The sequence below is a fragment of the Pseudoliparis swirei genome, chromosome 13 (genome assembly GCF_029220125.1).
Source record: "Pseudoliparis swirei isolate HS2019 ecotype Mariana Trench chromosome 13, NWPU_hadal_v1, whole genome shotgun sequence".
NCBI classification, from domain to species: Eukaryota; Metazoa; Chordata; class Actinopteri; order Perciformes; family Liparidae; genus Pseudoliparis; species Pseudoliparis swirei.
Genome location: NC_079400.1, coordinates 4,397,207 through 4,414,607, shown reverse-complemented (window position 1 = coordinate 4,414,607; position 17,401 = coordinate 4,397,207). Strand labels below are relative to the sequence as shown.

Below are 17,401 nucleotides of genomic sequence, written 5' to 3'. Positions count from 1 at the left end.
TCTTCAGTGTTTGGCTCTTGAGTGAAAAGTGTTCATCCTCATGTTGATTGGACTGTGCTCGACCTTAGAAATGACCTTTACAGAACTGAAAGCCATTCTGACTATATTTTAATTGAACAGATCCTGGACTAAGACAATGTTCACCATATAAAGTCCCTCTCACTTTAAGCTAAAGGTCAGGTCAGGTTAAATCAACACAGTACTTGGCTCGCTGTCAGTGTTCCTGTTCCCCGAGGATGTGTGTGCATGCGCGTTCGAGGGGCTCAGGGTTTAATTTGTGAACTATGCGCTGACTCTATATGATGTGTCCGTATGTTTGTGATTAAATATTGATCCCTGCAGGGGAATTCTCTGATGTCTGAGGTGAGTGTCACGTTACAGAGCAGCACTTCTGATTTCAGCCGGGCGGATGTTTGTTGTCTAACTGGCAACACCCTTGACCTTTGGGCATTTTCTATGCGCCGTGCTGTGTTGTGTTGTTTGAGTGTTATGGCATACACACCTGTCCTTTACACCCATCCACATCTCCCCCAGCTCCGTTACACGACCTCCCCGGAGGCGTTTTCACATTGACAGCGGCGCTCGCCCTGCGGGGCAGCGTAACCACAGGGCGGCTGCAGGCAGAGATAAGAACGGGGTTTATTCTCCCTCGAAACACTTTTCTGTTTAAAAGGCGACCGAGGAACCAAAGAGGAAACGGGGAGGCCTGTCAGATTGAACCTTACGGAGCTCATTGTTAGCCAACTGATGAACGGGTCTCCGTCGGCAGAAAGACCAGAACGTGGCCGACAGAAGCGAGTGGATATAATACATGTTGTGGCTTCTTCCTTTGCTGCTTCTTTGCATTTAGCTTTACATGTACTAAGTTTAATTCAGGTATTGATTTGATATTGTGAAAAGTATTTAATTGACACAATAGAGATCAGTCAGTAAAAGCACAGTTGGTGTCAAGTTACGGCGCCAACCTAGCGCACTTCCCCACTTGATAGGGATTGGTTCATCTACCCGGATTTAAACTGGGTTTCACTCAGAATGACAACAACTTTTCCTTTTTTCTTTCTCCTTTTATTTTGGAGTTAAGCCATTGCAGTCATTTCCGTTCGCTCCATATGGCAACGAAAGAGGTGAAAAACCTTTACAGAGAAAACAGAAAATCATTCCTACGTGCTTTGTTTACATCCCAATTATCTATATTCCTATTTACATGTTTTACTTTCTATTTATATATTTCGGATAGCAAATATAAACACGTTTGACTTGACAGTTGGAGTACCTGGATCCTCCTGAATATATGTTTTTGAGTAAGACACTGACATCTCCATCGGTGTGTGTGTAGGTGTGAGTGGGTGTGAGGACTTGTAGAGCACTTTTGCACCATTTTGCGACATAAATGCGGCCATTTTTGCTTTTTTCATGATTCCCACAATAGCACAGATCCTTTGGTCAAATATACATTATTTTACAATGATGTTGTTGAAAATATATTTAAATTGATTGATGATCGCCTCATTCCAGTAACCATTTCTCCCGCAAGGCGACCTCTCCTTGCACTCTCACCCATCTACCCCAATAAGTAATTGCATACTGCTGGGTGGTAATTAGCTGGTGAGTCAGTGGCCAAGCCTCATGGCCTTCATCTGTCTCACAGAGGAACTTGTGCCACATGGGGACCATGCAGGCTGCTTGCTGTCAGTAGTAGCATGTAGCATCATGTCAGATTACAGTTGTAGCAAGTCAGCACATGTGTAATTAAGGAAACTGGCATAGCGGAGCAGCCACTCAAAGCAATATCCCTGAGAGGATTATGGCCTAAGAATTGAGGCTATGTCACAATCTCTCACACACACTCACAGAATTGGTTTATTAAGTGGGGTCCATGTGGGCACTGGAATGCTCGCTTGCAAAGTTACACGGAGAAGAAATAAGTATGCGCTTGTTGAAGCTAAAGTAAAAGCATTGAGTTTAAAAATGTTTTTATAAGATCACATCAGAGATATACACTACCGTTCAAAAGTTTGGGGTCATCCAAACAATTTCGCGTCTTCCATGAAAACTCACTTTTATTTATCAAATGAATTGAAAATTGAATAGAAAATATAGTCAAGACATTGACAAGGTTAGAAATAATGATTAATATTTGAAGTATTAATTTTGTTCTTCAAACTTCAAGCTCAAAGGAAGGCCAGTTGTATAGCTTATATCACCAGCATAACTGTTTTCAGCTGTGCTAACATAATTGCACAAGGGTTTTCTAATCAGACATTAGTCTTCTAAGGCGATGATCAAACACAATGTACCATTAGAACACTGGAGTGATAGTTGATGGAAATGGGCCTCTATACACCTGGAGATATTTCATTAGAAACCAGACGTTTCCACCTTGAATATTAATTTACCACATTAACAATGTATAGTGTGTATTTTTGATTAATGTTATCTTTATTGAAAAAACAGTGCTTTTCTTTGAAAAATAAAGACATTTCTCAGTGACCCCAAACCTTTCAGGATATATAATATTTAATTCAGAAACTGCACAATTGGCAATATCTCAAAGGAATAGTTCTACTTTTTTAAACAGGATAAGCGTTTTGTACAGATGATTAAACAAGACATAAAGTATCATCTGGTTGTATCTTTCTTTGTAACACGCAAACACGACAGTAGCACAGATGTTCTCGTCTAGTTTTTGTCAGTCGATAAATGTTAAACTATTGCTTTAAATGCGATTCACCCAAATTAAAAATGTTCCACACCTGATTTTTATCATTTGAAGAAAACCTTGAGTTTCCCAACTTGAACAAACTGACTCTGATTCATGAATATAACTTCAATGGCTGATCTAATCCACGTTGTGGCGCAGCAGTTTGTATTCCATCAAACGCAGCGTAAAAGTTGGTTTTAATACACTCTTACAAAGTGATTTACGACTACACCTGCACTTAACCTACTTGAAGGACCTCTTTAGGGATGCTGAGTACAGATGTATCTATTCTTAGGTAAACATTACATAAACCAGAGATGAATGCGGTTCCTCTCCGACTCTTCCTGGCGCACTGAGTTGGGGTGTTAGAAATGTATAAAACATAAAAAAGAGGGCATGTTTTCCTTTCATGGTTTTTTTATAGGCAGAGAGAGTATACCAGAGCAGTTGAAATGCAACAAAATCTGGTATATGATTATACAAAATAGTTTGTAATATTTCTATATGAGAACAGTCGATGTGTGGAGCAGAAATATTTCAGTTTCTCCATTTTAAAGTCTGGGGAACTGCAAATGTAGCAAGGCCTAGCATTGGCATAAACCCTCCTGTGTCTGTTGATGGATCCGACTAATGACTAATGCCTGCCTCTTTCTATAGATCCACAGTGACAGTTTAGCTGCTGCTCATTGCACACCCAAGAAAGGTTGTCACCGCTCAGAAAAAACATCCCCTATGGACCGCTTTCTGCTCAGTCTGGCCAATTAAAGTGTGAGATTGTGGAAAGCGCTCTAGCAGCTGCTTAATAATCCTCTTTCTTTAGGCGTCTTCTGTGGAATCCGGAGAATTCGCATTGTATGTGCACTGGAGTCTTGTGTTTTCAATTAAGCAGCAGAAATAAGTCAGTGAAGCAAAGTTTGATGCCTCAGTGCTGATCTCTGAGAATAACCAGCAAACAAATATCCTCATGTATGCAGTTACTGCATGAGCTACTTCTGCTTTGACGAAGAATTTGAAAAAAATTATTAAATCGGATATTGCATTCACATATAAGTAGTGATACAAATCAGCGATGATAAAACTTCACACGTTTTCTGAGAAGAAATGTTGTAATCGTTAAATAAAGTGATACAAACTGTTGCTACAAGTAATAATGTGAATGCGAACTTGACCAAACTCACTATTCAAAAATAAAAATAACATGCTGCCGCCTGGTAATTAGCTGATGTTAGGCAGTGTATCTTTTCCCATTCAAATGCAGAAGAAAAACAATGATTTAATGGAACCCCCAAACGTATTTTGATGTTTTTCGTACCACAGAGTATATACTGCTGTGGATTCTGTTGTAAAAATGTATGTTATCTATTTCAAAGCTCCTTCCGCTGGTAGCTTCAGCATGAAGTCTAACAAAGAAGCTCCTCTGCAGCGAGATTATTAAGGTCACATGCGTCACAGGGAAAGAGTAATATTAAACTATACCTATTACCAGGATTAATATTTAATTTTCAGTTATTAAAAAATATAAATACATCTATACATATATATGTATATATATATATGCATCTATACATAAATATATAAATATATATAAATAATTAAATATATAAATAAATATGTATCTATATATAAATATATATATATATAAATGCATCTATACATAAATATATATATATACACATCTATATATATATATAAATGCATCTATACATAAATATATATATATATAAATGCACCCATACATAAATATATATTTATACATATATGTATATATATACACATATATGTATATATACATATATATATATATATATATATATATATATGTATGTATATAGGAACAAATGTGCTTCAGTCTGAAGTTACTGGAATGAGAAGCCAGCATGGAGGAAGGAAGGGGCTTACGCCTGTTGCTGCTGGAGAACTGTCCATGGTGCTGAAAGCAAGACAAGAAACAATAACGAGGCAAAGCTATTATGCTTTGGTGCTGAATAAACGGCTCAAGTGGAGTGCGATATCCATATCATATGATCCACGTGAGGTAAAAGCCTGCCCACCAGACTTAATATTTCATACATTTAATGAGACATTTAGATGGTTGGATCTGGTGGATGTTTGTCAGGCAATGGCGGCATATTGCATTTTTACATTTGATATCAGTTACGAGAGATGAACGAGTGTAACCGGTAGCTGAGGCGGCCGACATGTCGGAGCAGGGGACAACGACAATACTCCAATGTTATATTGGATTTTTAAATTAGGTTCAATCCATCCCAGGGCCCGAATAAAGATTTAATATAAAGCTATTTTTATAAACTGTATAATGTATTTTAGCTTGGAATATGCCGATTTCATAGTTTTTCTCATGCATCCAAAATTAATTCATGCAATTTACTTAACATTTTTAAATCACAGAAAATCAATATAACTACACTCATAATCACGTCATAACAGTTGGATGGAGAGGAAAGGGGGTCTGGTACAACACATGTTAATTTTAGATGTATTAATAAATAATAAAATACAACATACACCCTTTTGACCAGACTAAGATCTACAAAGGATTGAACTGTTCTTCCATGAAAGTGATGAAGCATGGATTGTTTTCTGTGTCTGACGATCTCTTCTGCAATATCAACATCCAAATACACGATGAATTAAAGAATGCATTTCTCTGCAGAAGTCACTTATTTACCAACGTGTGCTTCTCTCGTCTGTTATGAAATCAGTCTTCTCATTTGACCCTCTGGGTCCTTTGGATTTAAATCTCCACATCGCTGACCTTTGTGCTCTCTTTAAACTCCAGCCGGCTGTTTTTATGTCTTGCAGCACAGGAGCCATTTTCTTCAACCGTCCGCATGACGACTGCTCAGGGAAATTAATTGAGCCAACACCGAAGTCTGACTCATGTTGACTTTGAACTTGTCAACTAGTGTTGAAGTTAATCTACACAACTTTTAAATAAGTTCAAGAGCTAAACGGACTTTGATTCTCATGCAATGAACACATTTTTCAGACTGAAACGTGACGCTAACTCATTTGAAGAAGAAATGAAGAGAAAGACGTCTCCCGTTGGCCTTGAACTTCATCTCTTCCGGCTTTTTTCTCTGCCTCCGTGATCCTCCATTCCTTCTGACACCGTTCCATGTCCCCCTCACAGACAGTAATTTCCTGTTGGGTAACGCCCAGGGCCACCGCGGCTACCCGATCGTCTACTGCTCGGACGGCTTCTGCGAACTGACGGGCTTCACGAGGACCGAGGTGATGCAGAAGAACTGCAGCTGCCGCTTCCTGTACGGGGCCGACACCAGCGAGCAGGCGGCCCATCAGATGGAGAAGGCTCTGGAGGGCCGAGAGGAGTACCAGGCCGAGGTCCACTTCTACAAGAAGAACGGTGGGTGCACGGCGAAGATGATCAGACGTGTCTACATAGCTGTCATTCAAACGTAGAAAGGTTATCTGGCAATTAACATTCCTGTCATCTTGTGTTCAGTTGGTCAAACCTTTCTATTAACCCTCCTGTTACCTTTAGGGTCAATTTGACCCCATTCAATGTTTAATGTCGGTGTTCTTTGGGGTCAATTTGACCCCAGGCTGTTTTTCACTGTGTCAAACATATAAGAAATATCAACTTTTTTATTTATTTAAAGGGCTATTTAGGTAGTCAACAAACAAACATAAAGTACCTCACACTTAAACTTGGAAAACAATATTACAATAATTTTCTGGAGGTTTTAATTGCTGGGGTCAAATTGACCCCGAGGGTAAAATATGTTAGGAAATGTGAAGGTAACAGGAGGGTTAAACATTGAATGGGGTCAAATTGACCCTAAGGTAACAGGAGGGTTAAGTGGGGAAATAACAAGTCTTGTTCCTGAATCCCGTTCTGGTTTGAGCAGGCTCTTTTGTTCTCAGCATCATGAAGAGCACTTTCATTTTTAGATGTGAGCTGAACATTTTAGTTGTATTATGAATCTCCAAAGTGATCTCAAATTGGAAGAACCGTGTTTTTTAAATTTATTACAAAGGGTCAGCAGTGTAAAACATTCTCTTTGCGGAGAGCGAGCGAGTTTTATTCATAGGAAACCATCAAATCGAGTACTAATTTGCAGTCAGTTTGTCTTACATAGAGTCTATGTGAGTGAAAAAGCTGCTTGGAGTGACCGTATGTGACGGAATAACTAACTTAAAAATAGTCTTGAATACATATTTCCAAAGCCAATCATTATTAAATGTGGAAAAAGAGGGACAACGTACTGTACATACTGTCTATGTGTGTGTGTGCGAGTGTGTGTGTGTTTATTAGTTTCATTCCATGCCTTCTGACTTCAAGCCAATCTTTCAGACGAAGTGTAACTACGATGTCGAGCATGAAGGAGAACACACAACACCGTTTGAGCCTCTCTGGTCGGCACACAGGATTATGTTCCCAAACCTGCCGCCTCAAAGTGTGTGAACTCTAATTAAGCTGACGGATTATCACATCTGCTCTGTTGAGAAATCCTTTTTCTTGTCGTCTTCTATTTTTTTTTAGAGGACAGTAAGTGGCAGTGCCAGGGAAACAAATGAGGGGAAGGACACGATCATTTGTGATATGCCCCAAACATATTTTAAGAATGCAGTTTCAGACACAACTACGAGAGAAAAGAAAAGACAACAAGGACAGTGAAAGTTAAAGAGAAGCAATTACAAACAGTCTTTATGGCAGATATTGATTACATGTACAGTATTAGCAGGAGTTTCATGACACACACACACATTCACACACACACGCACATACACACTGTCAAAATACTCTGTTCCAAGTTTACATACTGCATTGAATTGTAGGCATGTGAGTATAATCAGAAATAAATGCCCGCCACAATCACCCAGAGTCCACACTGACATGTTCACAATGCTTGTTTTGTCCAACCAATCGATCAAATTCCAAAAATGAATGAAAACTATTTTAATTATTGAAATAATTGAAAACACAAAGCAGTAAATCCTCACATTTTTTTCAATGGAACCATGAATTGACTGAAAAGATTATCAAAATAGTTCAAATTAAAGGAAAAGTGTGTAGGATTTAGGGGAATTTATTGCCATACATGTTGATGCAATCTGCAACCTCACCACTAGAGGCCACTGAATCCTACACACAGCTCCTTTTGATTTTCTGTCCATCAACTAATTGATAATTAGCTTCATTTGTACAAACTCTTGTGTGGTTTAATTCATTAAAAAATGTCATATTTTATAAGCCCTTCATAAGTTTTGAATGCATACAATCGTACTTTGTTAATTAAGGAGTAACAAAAACTGTGAAATTATATGTATTCTCAATGAAATGTCGTGGAGTAGAAATAGAGTGAAGGGAAGTGCCATGAAAAGAAAAAACTTGAGTAAAGAAATAGCACCTCAAATAAAGTAAACGTACTTAGTTACATTTCACCACTGCTGCCTGCTGCTTGCAAGCACAACATCTATAAATAGCTTCTTGTGTTGTGTATACACACCCACAGATTTGTGCTAAAACACCAGCATCTACACTGTTTTCTTCCTCTATCCTTGTCTACAAGACACCCACCCACCCACACACACACACGCACACAGACACACACACTAGGGACACTATGATAGATGTGAAACATCTGTTTGGCAGTGCACAGTTTCTGCAGAGTTGCTAATGAGCATACAGGTCGTAGAGATCTATGATGCTCCTTTCCTGCCGACTTGTTAGAACCAACCCTCTGACCAACCCAGTCCTCCCGAACCTGGTCCATATCTAATTGGAGGTATATTTTTAGAAAGGCTATGCCGCACTTGACAAGTATCAACGGCTCCGACATGGCGAGAGCTGACTTGACACGGGGAATCACAGGCCTTGGCCGGCAAGACCTGAGGTCATTAAGGAGATGCATCACATGACACTGGATGTGTCTGTTGAGAATATTCCTCCGTTCACCAAATTAGGATTTCTGTTTCTTGTTCCAGGTGTGGCCTTCTGGTGTTTTCTAGACATCGTGCCGATAAAGAACGAGAAGGGCGAAATGGTTCTCTTCCTCTTCTCGTTCAAGGACATCACCGACACCTATGGAAGGGGCCACCAGAACAGCAAGAAGGAGGGTATGTTAGAAGCCACGCTTACACAAATACTGCCTTTATTTGGTTACTTTGAGCATGATTTACGAGCAGGTCATCCTGCAGCCTCCAGCTTTCATTTTCTCCGCACGCTCGTGTTCATCACTGTCGCGGGCCGCCCTGTTGAGGCCGGCATTTGTTCAGACGTTTGTTTTTTCAAAGGGGGAGTTGGATGTGAGCAGTGGTGCGACCTCAAGTGGAACCTGGACACAGTCTGTTAATATCGAGCAGTATGCCAGGGGAAATCATTTTTGTTGTAATGCAATCCAATAAAAGTCAAATACATATCAGTGGTTGTATTTGTGTGTCTTACTTAACCCTCCTGTTACCTTCAAATTGACTGACATCTTTTACCCCTGGGGTCAATTTGACCCTAGCAATTAAAACCTAGAGAAAATTATTAGAATTAATATTGTTTCCCAGGTTTAAGTGTCAGGTACTTTATGTTTGTTTGTTGACTACCTAAATAGCCCTTTTAATAAATAAAAAAGTTGATATCTACCTTCGCATTCCGCGGAAGGTTATGTTTTGATCGCTGTGTATTTATTTATTTATTTGTATGTGTGTGTGTTATTCGCATAACTCAAAAAGTATTATACCGAATCGCATGAAATTTGGTGGGATGATTGCTTATTATCCGCGGACCATTTGATTAGATTTTGGGATCGATCGGGTCAAAGGTCAAGGTCAAGGTCATGAAAAGGTCAAACTCTTCTTTTTACCATAGCGCGGTCAATTTTTATCCAATTGGCATGCAACTAATGCCAAAATGTTCACATGACATCAAGCTCCCCACACTCTCATGCCAAGTACCAAAGAAGTGGCTGCGGCGAAGGTATGCGCTCTACCGAGTGCCCGTTCTAGTTCTTATATGTTTTACACAGTGAAAAACAGCCTGGGGTCAAATTGTACAGGACATTGAAAACATATCATCATGTGAATCTTATGTTTTCCCAGTTGTCCCCAATACATTATGAAAGGTCATGAAATATGAATTCAAAAAAATGATGTCAATCATTTTTTTAGAGACGTTAAATATTGAATAGGGTCAAATTGACCCCAAAGGTAATAGGAGGGTTAAAGAATATAATAGTATATTCATGAAATGACACATTATTCCTCTCAGGTGTTCTTTGTCTTCCTTGTGATCTAATTGAACCGTGCCGGTGTGCGACAGGTTCAGAGGACAAGAGGCACAGGCGGAAGAGCAGCTCCCACTTCGTCCAGGCCAGGAAGCGTGGACGCACCATGTTGTACCAGCTGACCAGCCAGTTCTCACGGGGAGGCAAAAGAGAAGTCAACCTGGGTGGCGTGAGTACTTTTACCACTCTCACACACTTCCTGATTGTCTATGGTGGTATTTATACGCGGGCCCTGACAAACCCTCGACGGAACTAAACAGGAGTTATTCAGATGCAGCACCTTCAATCTGGAACTTTAATTATTAATGTTAATATCTGAAAGAGTTTTTAGAAAGACACTTTAAGGGAAGTCTTGACGCAGATTCCCAGAGTGGTTTATTTCCGGAAAATTAATCAAACGGGTACGCTACTTTAAGTCTATATTGAGTCAATGTTATTCTTGCTTCTGTTGCCTTTATTTGCATGGAAGCTGTTGTTTGGTGGCTTTAAATGAACAAATAGCAAGGTCACTGCGCCGCTGGGAGCCGCACACGGTTGTCACTGACGCTGAGGGGTTGCTGGTCATCGGCGAAGCTCGATGCGTCATCAGCACTTTTTTTTAGGACTATCTGGACATGCCTGTATTGTTATTATGTCACCAACATGTTCCCTTTTAATCTTGTTTAGTGGGTTCAGGTTAGACTGCTGTGTCCATAGCTTCTATACATTATCAAATATATATACACTACCGTTCAAAAGTTTGGGATCACCCAGACAATTTCGTGTCTTCCATGAAAAATCACACTTTTATTTATCAAATGAATATAAAATATAGTCAAGACATTGACAAGGTTAGAAATAATGATTAATATTTGAAGTACTAATTTTGTTCTACAAACTTCAAGCTCAAAGGAAGGCCAGTTGTATAGCTTATATCACCAGCATAACTGTTTTCAGCTGTGCTAACATAATTGCACAAGGGTTTTCTTATCAGACATTAGTCTTCTAAGGCGATTAGCAAACACAATGTACCATCAGAACACTGGAGTGATAGTTGATGGAAATGGGCCTCTAGACACCTATGGAGATATTTCATTAGAAACCAGACGTTTCCACCTAGAATAGTCATTTACCACATTAACAATGTATAGAGTGTATTTCTGATTAATTTAATGTTATCTTTATTGAAAAAAAGTGCTTTTCTTTGAAAAATAAAGTCATTTCTAAGTGATCCCAAACTTTTGAACGGTAGTGTATATATATATATATATATATATATATATACACACACACACAACTTGTAGGCTCATATACTGTAGATCTCAACCCATTTCAGATAAGTGTGTCATTTTGCCAGTGCTATTGGCATTTCAAGTGTGTGTGTGTGTGTTTCAAGTACGTTAAGAGCTACGTTGTTGTGGTGAATTAAACCTTAAGTACGGTCAGTTTCACCGCCGCTTGTCTTAATGCATTCTCCAGAACAAAAGGCCCTTCTTAGACTTTGAAGAATGAAGTCACTCTTCACTCCAGGCAAATGTTATTCGTGAGAACAAACTCCTGTTTTGCTCTCAGATTGCAAACACGAGCAGTTTTTAAGCACCATTTTAAGATAATCCCGCCTCCTCCCTGCAGAGGCTCAGTGACCAACTGGGTCTGTACTCAAAGCTGTCCTTCACAGTGTGGCGTCTCATCCCGGGGGGCTAAAAGCAATTCAGAACGTTTCAGGGGTAAATTAAAAAAGTTGAATGCGACTCAAGTGGCTATTATTCACACTTGAAAATGAAAAACAGGCTGTTGTGTATATTTAAAGACATTCATTCACCCTTTTAGGTGCCTCAATACGAAAGCACTCTAACTTTTAATAGTCATGGTAATGGCATGCACCTTACTTGATGCCACATTTTGAGTTTCCCTTCTCTGGTTCACTTATTACTAAAACCTGCAAACACGGTATATGAATCGAACATGAAATATGGCTTTTGGATCTTATCATTTTGTTACACATCTCCTAAAAAGAGAGAACAAGAAAATATGTGGAGGATGTCTGAATAAAGATAAAAAAGGCCTTTTTGTTCCTAATTTAAGTCCATTTAAATGAGTAAATACACCATATTTAACTGTAATAAGGGGTGCAGAGGACATGCCATTTACTTTATACTGTAGATATTTAAATTGGCAGCCTATAAATTGGTTAGTCGACGAATCGATCGTATCTTATACTAACTGCGAGGATTGAATGATGTGTACCATTGTAACATGGAGAACGTGGGGTTTTAAATGATGGTAAAAAGATCACCTTGAGCTCTGGGAAAAATGAACTTTACCAACATCCTGCTAACACTTTACACTTTTATCTAATAGTACTCACACCATGCACTTCCAGAAATGCATTCACACTTTTGCAACAGACAGTACATGACGACTTGAAACAAACATATGGTAAAACAACACAACATTCCCAATCACACGCACAGTATGTATCAGTCAGATACGAGACTGTGTTATCACGCCAACACAGTCTCTCTTTCTGTCTCACACGCCGAGATATACACATGATGTGTTTGTTGTGTTCACAGCCTGCTCTCTGGGCTCTCATTCCCTCCTCTTTTCACACATGCACACACCCGCCCCATGCTACCCCTGGGCAAATTGCCATCTTAAAGAGTTTATTAATTCCCACTGAGTTGTTATGTATTCTCACAAGGGAAGACAAAACAAGCGGAAGAACAACCTATAATTCACAATTTGACATAAAAAACATAGTAGATATGAAAAAAATACCAAGTAGCACAGTATTATCAAGATTCTGCATTTTAGTTTTAACAACCTTTTTCAACTTCTGAGTGCGTCTCATTCAGTGAGTTCCATGCAGATGAAACAGATGGCACTGTTGACGCCTTTAACCTTAAAGGGAATGATGATATCAATAAAACAAGCCTGAGATGATGTTCATATCACACATGAAAGCAGTGTTTTTGGATGCAGACAAAAATCGTTGACCTTGTCTTGCAGACCTGCCACCGGGATTAAACCGATGGCATGAGACTGAGATGAAGCATGTTCGTGTTTGCTTGCTTGTGTGCATGATCGTTGCAATTCATGTTGCATCATACATATCAATGAGTATTTATGAGGAACTAATATTGTTGTTTCATGATATGGTTATACAGTCAACTATCCAAAAATAGCCAATTTACAGAAGGTACATTTCCTTTTTATAAATTTACATTGACGATATCAATTCTGAGTGAAATTACTGCTCAGAGGTAAAATAGTAATAAAGAAAAAATTGCTTAAATCATCATCACAGCCGTGTTAAACAACGGAGATGATCAAGCAAATCTGGAAAGACAAATAAAAAAAAGGAGCATACCAGAAAACGTAGTTTACATTTTAACTGTTTGAGTACGTCTCGAATCGAGATCATCGCGGACGTCACATGCAGTAACCATAGTGACTATCGAGTTTAGTTAACTCTCAGTTGTCATTAAAAAAAAATAGAATAGCCTAACTTAACAACAATGCTACATTAAATTCACTACAAAAGAAAAAATAAAATGGAAACAAAAATGGATCTGGGGATTGAGATTATAATGATTATAATGATCGACTCGGAGCTGACGAACCGGACTCGTCCACCAGGGACCCGGCGCGGGGGATTTATTTGTGATTCCGACAGTCGCGTTCATTTCGTGTTCATAAAGTCGTTGGCGATGGAGCGCGTGAACGTTAAGTCTGTTTCTGTGTCCTTTCCAGTGCCCTCAGTCCCCCTGTCCGATGCGTTAGACCTGCTCCATCTCCATCTCTGTGTTACGGTTCCTCTCTCTCTCTCCATCCGTCACGGCCCTCCTCTCCTGTCGGCTTCATCCCTCTGTATCCTGCAGTTGTTCCCCGTGTATCTGTTACTTTGTGGCGGCCAATTTTCTTCTGCGTTTGAATGATCCGTCACGCTTCCTCTTTCTTCCCTGCTGCACACACGGTGTGACCCTCCGACCTGGACCGCCAATACTTCATCTTTCATATTAGTCCAATATTAAAGTAGCCTTCTTGTAGTTAACTCTGGGACTTATAGTGTCTGGAAGTTAATAGCTTACAACCCAGAGGGAGATGCTGTCCCTAATTGTATTTTTATAATCCATTATGAGTTAATAAAATAAAAAGATTAAATGACCCGACAACATGTAAAGAAGCTCATATTAGCTACTCAACATAACCTGAGAAGGGCCATATTTCTGCATAATTAATATCTTTGATACCTTTAAATTTTTTTTTTTACTGATTATACAACTGAGATGTTAAATTTAGGCCTTTAACTTGTAACAAAGTATTTGTACATTGTGGTTATAATAATAATAATAATAATAATAATAATTCAGATTTCTATAGCGCTTTTCTGAGTACCCAAAGATGCTTAAATGCTACTTTAAGTCAAGCAATGGGTCAAACTACTTCTTCCACCGCTACCACTCTCCCACTGACTCTAACTACATTTCTCCCATTATGTTTTCATTCTTCTCCCTCTGTCTCCCCATCCATCTTTCTCTGGCTTTGTCCCTCTGTCGGTTTCTGTCTGTCTGTCTCTCTGGCAGTTAGCTGATCACGTCTTCCTCTGCCTCCACACCACAGCCAGCTCCTCTGACGAGATCTCCATGTAGCCTGCGAGGCAAGCAGGAAAAAGGGGAAGCTATCCTTTGGCTGGAAAAGACACAGACACACATGCACAGATCTTTAGATCAAGGCGCAACCATAACACACATAAAGAGAGCCAGAGGTGGCTGAGTGTAAATAATTCAGAATAGAAATCTGTTTACTGATTCCAATCATTTCACATTTCCACTGCACTCTGTGCACCTTATTTTCCCACTGCAGAGGTTGCATACTTTTTAATCGGTCTACCACACACTACACCGCCTCTCCAGGAACATGTTCAGCTTCAGTGTTTCTTTGCCTGGAGGTCTTTTACCAAAACACGAACACTGAGATGTTGTTTTGTCTGTTCTGCCGGTTCTGATGCCGTCAGCCCATGAGTGTATCACTCACTGGGGCCAGGCACACTGACTCCTAGTTCAGACTTGATTTTAAGCACTTCCCAGGGGAGAACCACGATTGCCTCTTTCACTTGAATACACTTGTCAAAAAAGCTTTGAATCTGGAGGCATTTTGAAGTTGTGATTCAAATACTTCTTTGGCTGACTGTAAAATACCCAGCTTATAGTTTGGGTCCATGGCCTGTTCCCTCACCCTCAGCAAATCTTTGTCTTTACCTTTTTTGGCTGTAACACAATTTATTGAAGGGGAAAACTGGATTGTTGAAACTGAAGATCGTATACTGCAAAGTATAGTATGTGTTGTGAACATACAATTATTAAATAAGTATCAAAGCAGAGTCAATTGTTGACTAGTATTTCCTGACTTACAAGCGTGTGCTATTTTTACAGTTTTGTATTGTGTTGTCCTCCCGTTGCATTGTAACAACAAAGTCTAAGTAGTATTTACTATCTACTATGTTGATCTGCACTTCACACATTTCATTTATTTACACTACACACATACACACACATTTCATTTTCATTTACACTACACACATACACATACTTTGCATTTTGCACACTGTCTATATTTAATATTTTTATATTTAATTTAATTTTAGTCATTAGTATTGTATTGTGTCTGCATATATGTTGTATATATACATATATATTTTATTTTATATTTTACTTTGTATACTTCTTGTATACATCTATATCTTTCATCCCTGTTTTTTATATTTTATATTTTATTTTTTATTCTTGTGTGTTTAGTTTATTGGTGCTGTTACTGCTACGACAAATTTCCCCTTGGGGATTAATAAAGTATTTATCTATCTATCTATTTTGGGGTATACATTGAAGGCTGGGGATCCTCTGCAATAGTCTACTCTAGATTATGTGTTTGAGGAAGTTCTTGAATCACATGATAAGCCATGTGTGTATCCTTTTCCCCATCAAGGACGGGCTTTTATCAGTGCTGAAGCCCAAAGCATGCTGGGAGATGTAGTTGGAACAGTAAGCTGAGTTAATGAAATTCAAAGCTGTAGCTGTGAAGCATGCAGTCGCATGTGTCCTCGAAGTGCTGGGCTTTTCTTTTCTAATCATTGGGATGTGCTCGTCCGAGTGCCAAAGGTCAGGTGGCGCACTGTAAGGAAAGTAAATAAAAAAGTCCAGCTTTTGCTGACATTGCTTTAACTGTCATTAAAGTGGCCACAGCTGTTGATGACAGTCAGTCAGCATGGCCTTTCTAGATTGTGCACTGGGTTTACAATTAACGTTGGGATATTATGATGAATAACGTATGTTTTGACCATAAATGATCCAGTGTCAAACAGTCATCATTAACAATTATAGTAACAATTTGGACATTTTTGCATTACAATATAATGACATATTTCACGAGGAACAGTTTGATGATCGTTCCCTTCCTTTCTTCATACAGAGAGTGTGTCATTGTTCTTTAGTATTTCTTATATTTTAATAAGGCTGTCCATTGTCACCCAATTACTTTCAAGTGGTCAGTCTATTCCCCCAAAGTCAGCTTCAGAGCCCTTTCAAACCTCCGTCTTTTGCTCAACCACACCTGTTTGTGAAGTGGCTGCATTGTTCTTGGCTAACCCGGATCACCCTCTCCACCACCGACTGCAGGGGCAGCGGAGCACTTTCTCTAAGACTGATTCAGATCCGCTGTCACAAGGACAGAAACAGGAGAACCTTCCAGTATCTGCAACCAGACTGCGTAATAAATCACCTCTGACCAGATCTTCCTTCTGTTAAATCAATTTCCATAACCCTAGCACCGCTTTTGTGGTGTAGTTAGCTAATTTAACACCTATTTTATTTCGATATACAGGTATATACTTATTTTTCACTATATATATTTGATATACTATACACTGTATATACTTAGCATTTCTTTGCCTCTTCTTTATTTAATTTTTTTAATGTAATATGTTCTACTCTGCTATTTTATTATATTGTATATAATGAGCATGTTTTCATACTTAATACCTTTACGTTTACTCTGTAATTTTGCTCGCTGCTGCTACAAACCATAATGAATGAAGTATCTATCGATCTAAATACTTCTGGTGTATCTTTCTGGATGCCTCTCACCAGTGTCATTGGTAACAGCTTCTCCTCCTGTCTCCTAAATGCTTACGGCTAAGTGCCAAGTGCACGGCCCCATTTGTGAAATGCACTCTCATTAGGTGCCGAATGGATTCCCCCACCTCATCAGCAATAACAATTCATGCTTTCTGCAATTAAATATTCTCAATAAAAAATGTAATGAGTGGAATGACAAGACTTTCAAAAATAAATGCAGATTTGGCCATTGTACCGTACCACCTTATGCTTAAAGCATTTATGGCATTTGGAGGGATGAAGTCAAGCCGAGGCGAAGCCATGTATGAGATTATCAAGCGTCA

General features: G+C 39.1%; 1 protein-coding gene across 1 annotated transcript in view; it reads left to right on the top strand.

Moving 5' to 3' along the window:
* Window positions 1-17,401, top strand: part of LOC130203474 (potassium voltage-gated channel subfamily H member 4-like) — a 41,309-nt gene that overhangs the window by 6,604 nt on the left and 17,304 nt on the right. Inside the window, exons 3-5 of the mRNA XM_056429665.1 lie at window positions 5,856-6,089; window positions 8,675-8,806; window positions 9,999-10,132. Coding sequence (XP_056285640.1) covers window positions 5,856-6,089; window positions 8,675-8,806; window positions 9,999-10,132 — 500 coding nt within the window. The remainder of the gene's footprint in view (window positions 1-5,855; window positions 6,090-8,674; window positions 8,807-9,998; window positions 10,133-17,401) is intronic.